Source organism: Mesoplodon densirostris, chromosome 12 (assembly GCF_025265405.1).
Source record: "Mesoplodon densirostris isolate mMesDen1 chromosome 12, mMesDen1 primary haplotype, whole genome shotgun sequence".
Classification (NCBI taxonomy): domain Eukaryota; kingdom Metazoa; phylum Chordata; class Mammalia; order Artiodactyla; family Ziphiidae; genus Mesoplodon; species Mesoplodon densirostris.
In genome coordinates, this window is record NC_082672.1 from 8,978,080 (window position 1) to 8,989,058 (window position 10,979).

Genomic DNA, 10,979 nt, shown 5'->3' on the forward strand with positions numbered 1-10,979 from the left:
CTGAAAGGGCTCCAGGAATCACTAAAGGCACTTTGAGAATTGCTGGTGTATGAGTGTTTGAGTTTCCTCAAGAACCCCCCAGCTTGGACTTGTCAGAAGACACAAAACGGAGGGCCTATGATTTCCCCATCTCTCACTAGAGCAACATACTCTAAAAAAAAAGGTTTTTAACATTTTATATATCAGGATTCGAGATTCATCCTCCTTTGAATATAGAATCCCATGACAAAAAGAAAGTTTTTAAATCACTGGTGGAATGTGTATTGTGGGGTATAGGGCATAACATAAGAAGCCCTAAGGATTAGAAAACAATATGGTCTTCATTTTTAAAAAGAGGGAAATATGTCAGTTGAGGATGGATGCTTTAGTTGTGAGAGCCGTGCAGACATTATGTTTCTTAGAAGAACCAAAGAAAGTATCCAATGAAAAAGTTCATAAAATACATATTAGCAAAGAATATGTATTATAGTAATAGTCTATTGCGAATATTTCATAAGTAAATGTATTTATACAGAAATTATTTATTGAGTACCTTCCATGTGTCTGACTCTAGGATAGGACAGCATAAATGCCCTTTTTCATAATAATAATGAAAATCCGTGAATTCATCTCACAGGTTTGTAAGAGGGAGGGTGAAAGGGCAATAACATCTACAGATGTGGTGGGCTGCTGCGTGAACTCTGGCAGTTTTAAGAGAGGGCGCCTCTGGCTGGAAGCCTGGACACTGGTTCTGTCCTGAGGTCACCCGCCGAGACTCCGAGTTACCGGGCAAATTTTAACAGCTCTGTGCTTCAGTTTCCCAAAATATGCCTAATCATGACCTCCTTTCAGTATAAAGACAATAGCGCTATCAGTATAAAAAGAGGTTTAGAATTACAGGTGCTAATAATGAATTAAGTCAAGGTATTTGTAAACTTTTTGTTGAAGAATAGCATACATACAGAAATGTACCCCTAAGACTAGCAGCACCTGGACCAAGAGATGCACCATGACAAAGCCCCTCTCTGATCCCTCAGAACCACTATCCAGCCCTAGGGAAACGCTATTCTGGCTTCTAATAGCACAGATTACTTTTGCTGTTCGGGGGCTTTGCATGCAAGATGCAATCTTTTGTGTCTGGCCTCTTTCGCTCAACATTATTTTGTGAGACCCAACCCTATTGTTGAATGTAGCTATACACTATTCATTCTTAGGGCTCTGTAAGACTCCACTGTGTGAATGTGTCACAATTTATGTCTCCATTCTATTGTCAAGGAACTTGAGTCATTTCATATACAGCCTTAAGCCATAGAAAAGACCACCTTTCTCTCTTATCCAGAAGGCAGGATCCACAGATAAAATTCACCATCTCCTTTCTACTTTCGAATGGTCTGACCAAAGGAATTTTTTGTGTACCTCCCATGACAGAATTAATCTAATCTGACTATGACCTAAGTATTGAGTTAGGGAAAGAAGAGGTTAATATGTTGACAGCCTGCTCTGGTGGACGCTTTCTAATTCCAGACCTGACTTTGGATGGTGACTATTTTTCAAAAGAGGCAGCGTGTCTTGGCTTTCTTAGAGGGACAACATCCCGCACCTAGAGGGTGCTTATCAACGTACAGTGACTGGTGAACAGAGGAGATGGTGGGTGGGAGGGGAGACAGCACCCAAACAGGATACGAAAAAAAGGGCACCTGAAATTTACCACTTTAGAAAATACAATGATGTTTACGTACGGAAGAACACCATTTCTTATTCACACATCCCACCTATGACATTAATCAGAGCCTTCACCTATGGCCGTATGTCATCTTTTCCACTCTTAGTAGTTTAAAGATGTCTTGCTTTGAAGTGGAAGAAGAAGAAGAAAAAAAAGAACCAGAGCTGCCCTAAAAGGAATGAGGAAGTGAGAGCTCCCCAGCGTCTGGCTGACTCTGTCCCGGTGACAGCCCGTGATGCTCTTTCCGGTCTCAGTAATATTCTGAATTTCCACCTGCCCGCCCCCTCTCCCTTATAACACAGGACATGTGAAGTTAGAGCAGTTCAGTCTCCTCACTGACGGTGGATTAGCTGGAGCAGAGTGTCATGCTGTTTCTCCCGTTTTCCACAGTTCACGGGAGGTAAAAGAAGTCTGGGTGGAGGCCCTCCGAGGGTAAGTACCATAAATTAACACGGCAAGACAGTAAGCTGCCTAGCGGGTCACTGGGCTTTAAGATCTTATCCAACAGAAAACAGCGACACCGTGGACTATGCAACAAATAGTGTTATAAAGAATAAACACAGAAGGCTTTGCTCTAACGTGAAGCCTGCACTTTTGGGGTATAGGAATTCTGTACACGTTATCTTTGTTTTATGTCTGCTATAAGTAGCATCCTGGGAATACATTTTGTCCTTTTCCGGTTAGATGAGAAAATCTGTGCAAAGCACTTAATACAGTGCCCTGACACACAGTGAGCTCTCCAAGTAAGAGTTAGTTGTTATTGTAATTGTTAGTCAGGTTATCTCCTGATGGGAATGTAATAAATGAATAACAAAGTTTGGCATGATGAAGATATCAGGTTTAAAACATTTAGAAATAAGTGTGTTCAGATGTTGTGTTTAATAGCATAAGACATCTGGTAACATATAACTGACTTTATTTTTTTTTAACATCTTTATTGGAGGATAATTGCTTTACAATGGGGTATAACTGACTTTAAATGAAAACTTTTCTAGCCAGTAATTTCAAACTTTGTGTTTAATCAGAGTGGCACTGAAACTGGCCAATGCATTACATGTACCCCTCCTAACTTCTTGCCATATGATTTCTCTTATACAGAGCCAAGGCCACACAGGAGCAAAGTTCATCACTGGACAGTCGGTCCAAACTCTAATGAAGTTGACAAGCAGCTGCCATGCTGTACGCGCCCTTCTTACATTTATTCATTCATGCTTTCTCATGGCAAGAGTCAAAGAGGTTTACCTAATTTAGTGTTTTCTCTTTTAGTCAAAAACACTAAATGCCAGTAATATGGAGACATTAATTGAATGTCGATCAGAGGTAAGAAAGCAATGTTTAAAACTTTTTATCTGCACTGTGAGATGGAAAACTTTATTTTAATTGAATATCATTTGTATTGTTTAGTTATCAGGATAGAAAATCAACATAATAAGTGTAGTAAGTTAAAGACTAATTTTAACTGAGATTTTCTATCATGATAAGCAGGACATTAACATTGATTCTGGAAGATAGAAAAAATTAACGGACTCTGGACTAGTTTTTGATATGAATAAAATGTTGAATGTATTTTGTGGGGAAAGACTGGGCAGATTTCTTCAGTCATTATTTTAAACTAAAATAAATCTATTTTTAGGGTGACATCAAGGAACATCCTCTGCTGGCATCATGTGAGGGCGAAGACGGTCTTTGCCAGCTAATTGGTGAGTTTTGAAAACATACTGATCTTTTATGTAGAGGTTCTTCGTTTGCCAAACCACAGTGCTTTACTAAGAATTTTTTTTCAAAGTGTTCTTTGAAAGACCACAGAACATTAACACTTGCCTGGCAGGAAGGCTCCAGCTCACTGGAGAGCGAGTGCTCTGATAGAAAAGACCTTCCCTAAGCCAACACCCCACCTCTCCAGAGGGGCTTTAATGGAGTTACAGATCTCCTGGCATTTATGTTTTGACAATGAAAGTGTGCATACATGTGAAAAATACACAGTTGCCTGTACCATTTTCGCCCTCCTCTAACGGAGAATGATTCTAGGAGCACATGAAGCAATTGTTACTCATCTCAAATCCCAAAGAACCCACCGTTCACTCAGTTTTTTCCACAATTCATTGCATTATAAAGTAACCCTGACCCAGTTCTCCTGAACTATGAGGACAAGCCAGTTCTCTATCCATCCTCCTCCACTTATGGTATAAAAAGTAGAGAAACATATGCCAATGCATTTAGAATATGTAGCTTTTAAAATCAGAAAAAAAAATGAGAAAGAAGGAGAAAACAGAGGAAGAAGGAAACTTGTTAGACGTTACACCCATTGCACACGTCTTCAGGATTTTGCAAGGATAAAATATCTTGGTAAGGTCTAGGTTCAAACCTTCCGGCAGCAATTTGTGCCCCCCCTTCCCTAAAGCATCCACTGGGAAAACCCTGCCGGTGACTGTAGACAGATTGCGTGGTGTAGCTCCCTCTAGTGGTGGGTGTTAGCATGGCCACAGAGGTTGGTTTAATGGCCCGCCCAGTGTAGAGCCTTCAAAATGGTCTTCAGCAAGTCACTTCCTCTTCCTATAAGTTTCATTTTCTTCACTAGTCAAAGGAAGAAATTAAAATAATCTATTTCACATCAGAAATATCCACCGTGGTTATTAAGGTCAGTATGTTAAGATGGCTGTTTATGATCTGCTTATTTAGGTTTTGCTCATTTTCTGTAGCAAACAGCTGGTAAAGTGTAAAAAACAGGAAAGGTGGAGCCTTTGAGGAACCTTGGTGTTGCTGTTTAGGGGCTGGCTGCCCTGGTAACAATGTGGTTGTTTTTCAGGTTGATTTTTCTAGATTAAGATTCACACCCTTTGCTTTCTCGGTTTTTCAATATTATTTGTCCCACACGGCAAACCATAGATGACAATATCCGTTGTCTTATCTGGATCCTTGCTTATCAATATTTTAATCTAATTTCTCTTTGTTTTCTTGGCTGTAGAAATTAAGAAGAGAAAGAAGGTGTTGAACTGGCTCTTCCTCATGAGAAGGCTTTCTTCTTCATCAGATTTTTCTGGGGCTTCAGAGCCAGAATTGAAGTCATCCCTGTTTGATCAGCCCTTGTCAGCTATCTGCAGTGACAATGACACACTCCCCAGACCCATTCAGGTAGGTTCACATTCACACGTGAACCTACTTCAGTTTTCTGCCAGCTGTGAAAAGTCCTCGGGAAATCTGAACGGCATTCTCCTGCTAAACTTGTTGGGGCCAATCTTTAGGGTTTTTTTCCAAGTTTGGAAATGGTGTTCCCACTTAGGAATGCAGTCAGGAGACCACCTGGCTGCTTGCATTCTAGAAATTAGTTGTATTTGCCACTGAGCTCAGGTTGATGGTCCCTCCATCATTCTGACTTCATGGAGAGAAGAATGCTGAAAATGTGTAGCTTCTGAGAAATCAAGAGACAGAGATTTATAGAGTTTATGATCAGAAATCCAAAGTTATATGGAATGACTTGAAAGGAGAGAGGCCTGAAATAGTTTTAGAATGTGCAAATTCCAGCTTTCACAATTTACCTCCTCTTAGAAAAATGGCAGGGCCGAGGGAGACAGTTCATAGCAACCAGACTGAAAGGCAAAACTGGCATTAATAGTCTCTTGTTAAGACTGTCTTAGTATCCTGGAGAACTAACTTTTATGGAGAGGATGTTTCATAACAGGTAAAGTTAGCTACTGCTCATGTCCACTATTTTAATTCTTTTTCTCCTACCAAAACATAGATTTTTCCTGTGTTAGTAGCAAGCGAAGTGTGTCTTCAAACCAAGGGTAACCACTTCCTATTTCTATACCCTTTCCTTTAGGATATTCTCACTATACTATGCCTTAAAGGCCCTTCCACTGAAGGAATATTCAGGAAAGCAGCCAACGAGAAAGCCCGTAAAGAGCTCAAGGAAGAGCTCAACTCCGGAGGCGTGGTGGATCTGAAAAGTCTCCCCGTGCACCTCTTGGCGGTGGTCTTTAAGGTGAGTTCACAGCATTGGTGCCAAATGACCTGCTGATGGGCTCTCACACATTGACGCTCAGGAAATAAGATATGGGCTCTTTACCCTACAAAGCAAAGGAAACTGATCTTAGAGTTTAATTTTTTTAGGTAAGCCTTTATTTATTTGTATAAGCATCTCTGTTTCTGCGATCCCAGATTCAAACAGAAAGTGATGCATTAAACTCCCCCCAAATTTCTCTGAGGAAAAGCACTTGGATTGTCCCATGGCCGAGTCCATTCCCCTAAGTCTGGTGGCCCCTTGGATGATGGCCTTACTGCGCCTGTTGTTAGGAAGCTGCTGAGAGACAAGTCAGGTGAGAGATTTCCCCAGGCTAATGAACGCAGGAAGGAAAGGGCGCAGCCTATGTAGGGGATGAGCACAGAGTCCCTGAGATTCGACAAATGAGCTGAAATGAGGGCAGCACGTTGTGTAACATGAACGGTCCGCTCCCACCCTCCAGGACTTCCTCAGAAGTATCCCACTGAAGCTCCTGTCCTGCGACCTGTTTGAGGAGTGGATGGGTGCCCTGGAGAAGCAGAGTGAGGAGGACAGGATCGAGGCCCTGAAGCAGTAAGTTGCCAGCCTTGTCCCCGGAGGCCAGGCCCGCACGGTCTCCTCCCTTTGATTCTTCACATAACTGTCAGAGTGGTTTACGTATATTGCAATGTTTAGGGACTTCGAGTGCAATTGTTCATCCACTCCCAGAATACAAATCTAGAGGTACCCCGGAAATTTTTAAAAAGTAGTTTTAGCCAAATGAAAGGAAGCACCTCTTCAAAAGATAGAAAGCGGACTTCAGTACTCACAAATCCCAAGAGGTGGGGAGTCTAAAAATATAAGTAGTTCAAGAAGGTATGGAACAAACTCATAGATGAAAGCCTCAAAGCAGGGTAACCGGCCAGGTGTAGGAATCTGGGGTCTCCTTAACCTGCACACTGATGTCGTGCAAAGCAACTATTCTCCCCCAAAACATCCCTTAAAGCATAGTAAACAATCTGGAAGGGGTTGTTTGTTCATAAAATTCCATAGCATATTTCATATTCTTATAATTAACCAAAATGAAAACTATATAAAAACAAATTCCAACCACCGCAAAAACAATTCCATATATAAATGGAAGTGTGACCTGTTAGAGACTAGAAAATCTTAAACACTAACGTTAAAATAACAGCGCTTTTGCCAAATCCTATGAAAGTCTGTCTATATATTATGATTGTCTCACATGGCTAAATATTGTCAATGAAATATTTATTGAGTTGAAGACATTAGTGTGTCTGTCCCTACGATGATCACAATAAGTTTCTGCTTACAGACACAGAGCTCTTTCATAAAAATATCTTCTTATGAGAAATGAACGATCCTTATGTTACAATTCTGATTTATTAGTAGTAGTACCAATGTTGCCATTAAAATGTCACAAGTTTTATGAACATGCTCTTATAAACTGATTTAATCTCCATAAAGATTCTTCAGAATGGTATAAAAATGTGTCATCTTCATTTGATGAGCACAGTTTTAAAAAAGGCAAATGACTGTATTCTTTAAAAAAAAATAGTCTTGCAGTGTTAGAAGCAGAAAGACATTCGACGTGGCTAAATGGTTCCTCAACAAAATGATTTTCAAAATGTATTAAACTCTGTATTTTACTGCAGGAGTTAATATTTCGCAACTTAAGATCTATTTAAAGAATAAAGGGCCATGTTATTGGTGTCCTGATCATAAAGGCCAGTTTTTTAGGGCTTCAGGATCTTGTGGTTAACTGATTCATTCCGTGTCAGTTGCCACTGGAAGTGTCTGAGTGAATGTTTCACAATGTCTCTTGTGAAAATGAACCTTCCTCATTTTAAATGAACTCTGGGTTAGGCAGAAACTTTCACCTTGCCACCCTCAAGCTAGACAGGCCATGAGCCTCCCCTAAAACAAGCCTTCCTGAACTCCGTTCCAGGGTTGCAGAGAAGCTCCCGCAGCCCAACCACCTGCTGCTCAAGCACCTGGTCTCCGTGCTCCACGTCATCAGCAAGAACTCTGAGGTCAACAGGATGGATGCCAGCAATCTCGCCATCTGCATCGGGCCCAATGTGCTGAGCCCGGAGAATGAGCAAAACCTGTCATTCGAAGCCCGGAGAGACCTGAATGATAAGGTTTGTTTCTGTCTATTTCTGAGAAACTCATTGTCTGTTTGCAAAAGCCAAGCAATAAAATGCCCGTGAATTTCTCTGACTCAGTCAAGATCACGGTGAAAATACGAAAGGCAAATGCTTTGGTCATAGTTCCATTCTCTTGGGTGTGTACATTGGATGAAACTGAGTAAAGTTAGGCCTGCGTCCTCTATCATCCTACGAGACAGAGGACAATCAATACCCATCTTTACATGACTGTGTCCCAGGATGGAAAGGCCCTTTCACTTTTCTCTCTTTCGTGCAACACACTCTGTCAGTTCAGCTACCAATTTGGGAAACTCCTTAAATGAAAATTTTTGTTACTTTAATGTAATAGATTTTTTTAAGTTCACAAATTAAAAATGCATGTCTCAAAAATAATTTTCATATAGGTGATTGTTACCAATTTTCCGGATGCTCCTTTCAGACACATAAAGATTTCTCATGACCATTTTGGCACCTCCCTAACTGCTGACCCCCGCTATGTCCCCATTCTTAACCACCCTTCCTTTAAAAATAAATAAAGATCTCGTTAAGCTGACAACCTGTTAACTTTTCCTCACAGGTTAAGACACTGGTGGAATTCCTCATCGATAACTGCTTTGAAATATTTGGGGAGAACATGCCAGGGCATTCCAGAATTGCTTCTGATGACTCCCTGGAACACACTGACAGTTCAGGTGCGGAAGGGGCTCTCAACTGATTCTGACTCTGGGGTCAAGTTCATGGCCAGCTACCAGTCCAGACCAGTCATGTAAAGCATCCCTGGTATCTGAAGCAGAAGTTACCTTCACACATCACCAAATCCGAGTAGACTCCAGTCTGTAGGGAAGTCATTAAACACGGAAACTTCTCTCTCGAGTTTTCCTGCACTGTCTCCTCGGGCTGCAGACACTCATTCAGCTTCAGCCTGGAACCTTCCCCTTCCTCTTCTAAATCATGAAGAACTGCTCATTTTACTAAGTCACTTGTAGCTAGAGAGCTGGCGTAAGAAACTTCTGTTTCCACACAGTGGAATATGGGTCTGTTCAAATGGGGATGGAGCCAGTCCAAAGAGCCATCAAAGGATCAGTTTTCAATTTAAGATCAATAAAGTTTCAGTGGAATGCTGTTTTCTCTCCTTTCTCATTTCCTCCCTCTCTCGCTTCATTTTCCTACTTATCTTCTCCACCTCAAAATAGTAGATATGGAAAGAAATAGAATTTTAATGTGGCCAGTTTCTTTCATGCCAAGCCTCAAATTAGCATCACCAAATTCCCTGGCGCCAGACTTGAAATAAGTAGGTGAACAGTACTTAGGTTTATTTCTAAACGTAACTGAAGAAAAGCTCAACTGTCCCTTAACTTCCCCCAGACGTGTCGACCCTGCAGAACGACTCGGCCTATGACAGCAACGACCCCGACCCCGACGCGGAGCCCAGCGCTGTGGGGTCCCTGAGCAGGTGGCCCCCAGGGTCCTCGGACCCGGCTGCCAGCCTGGAGCCCAGAGGCCCGCTGCACCCTTGGGAGCCTGTCCTCAGCAGTGCGCCCAGACTGAAAGGCTCCCTCGGGCAACCAGACAGGAGGTACTCGGACCCCAGCACAGCAGCATCGTCGCAGGAGTGCCTTGAGGGCAGGAAAGCAAACCCGAAACTCACGCGAAGTGAAGATGACTTCACCGCGGCCCAGGCGGCCCCTCGTTTTGCAAGTGAGGAAGCTGAGGACCCATTTCCAGAGGAGGTGTTTACTGCAGCGGAAGGCAAAACCCAGGGGCCGCGAGACACGAGGGTGCGGAGCCTGGCTCAGGGTTTGGTGTCAGCGTGCACACTGGCCCCCAAAGCCGGCTCCAGTGGCTCCCTGGATGTGCTCTCCGACAGCTCAGCCCTGGCTTCTCCTTCCAGTCCCAAAAGAAACTTCTTCACCAGACATCAGTCTTTCACAAAGACTGAGAAAAGTAAGCCCGACAGAGAAATAAAAAAACACTCCATGTCATTCTCCTTTGCCTCTCACCAAAAAGTGTTAACCAAAACCCGCAGCTCTGCTGTGGCTGTGAAATCCAAGGGCTGCGCCAGAGACCAAGTAAAGAAAGGTCTTAAAAAAGAAAGCCAGCTTGCCGGCCGAATCGTCCAAGAAAACTTGCCTGACACCCACGGCCAAGCAGCTGTGGACTTTACCTCGGGGGCCCACTCCCTCTTGGTGGAGAACGCGTTCCAGCCGGTGGATCAGAGGAGCCCTGGCGGCCCCCCCTCCTACGAGGAGGCCATTCGGCACCAGGCCTTGGAGCTCGCCACCTACGGGAGCCAAACAGTTGGCAGCATGAGGGCCAGGATGCTGAGCCTGGACGCCCGGCTACCGCCGCCTCTCCCTGTCCACCATGGAGGGGACTCAAGAAATACATGCAGTCAGGAGTCACTGGATGGGCCCCGACTGTGGCCCAGGATTGAGAGCTGGAAGCGGAGCAGGACTGCCTGTGCTTCTATAGACATGACCGGACAGGTGACTGTCACCAGGAGGCCTGAGTTGCCTCGGCCGAGAACTGTGTCTGAGTCTCAACAGAAGAACCAGCAGGCCCTCCTGGCCCGGCGGTGTAGTCAGCCCGTCTTTGATGCTGATCAGTTCCGATTTGCTAAGGAATCCTACATCTAGGAGGTGGACCCGTCACCCAGACACAGCGCGTGGCACCTCTGTACACACAAGGCTGTGTAAAGAGCTGCTCTTAGACTGTTTTCCAAAAAGTCGTGAATAAGCTCCTTTGGAAAGTTGTGTAGATACCTTCTCAGAGAGGACAGCTACCCAGCTCCTCAACGGCACTCAGGCAGTGTCTGCGCCCCTGCATTTGTGCAACATGTAGCAAATGTATAAAATGCATTCTAGACAAGGCGCTGGGTGCAAAGAGGTCTACGTCGATACGTGTATATATTTGTTTGTGAACTTGCGCTGAACTGCATGGCTGTTCTCTGCCTCCTGGGGAATTTTTCTAGTGGTTAGGGTTTAAAAATAATCTTTTCTTTTTTTATGTTGCCTCAAACAGTGTGCCAATTTTCATATTTTCTACAAACTCCATTTAGGGGAAAATGTTTAAGTCTCTGTTAGAAGTTTCCTCTAGTAAGCAGCTTTGTGATAACTAGTCACCATAG

General features: G+C 43.4%; 1 protein-coding gene across 2 annotated transcripts; it reads left to right on the forward strand.

Annotated features, from left to right (window-relative positions):
• The first annotated feature begins 2,060 nt into the window (after positions 1-2,060).
• TAGAP (T cell activation RhoGTPase activating protein) lies at positions 2,061-10,489 on the forward strand. Of its 2 annotated transcripts, none has more exons than XM_060114891.1 (10): positions 2,061-2,134; positions 2,801-2,881; positions 2,969-3,022; positions 3,336-3,402; positions 4,668-4,834; positions 5,523-5,684; positions 6,166-6,275; positions 7,651-7,846; positions 8,430-8,544; positions 9,218-10,489. In XM_060114891.1, exons 2-10 carry the CDS (start codon positions 2,855-2,857, stop codon positions 10,486-10,488), a joined length of 2,169 nt encoding a protein of 722 aa, XP_059970874.1. In that variant the 5' UTR covers positions 2,061-2,134; positions 2,801-2,854; the 3' UTR covers position 10,489. The 2 variants fall into 2 exon arrangements, with proteins under 2 accessions (XP_059970874.1, XP_059970873.1); XM_060114890.1 differs by lacking the exon at positions 2,061-2,134 and having other exon boundaries at positions 2,855-2,881; positions 9,218-10,209; positions 10,249-10,489.
• The last annotated feature ends 490 nt before the right edge of the window (positions 10,490-10,979 follow it).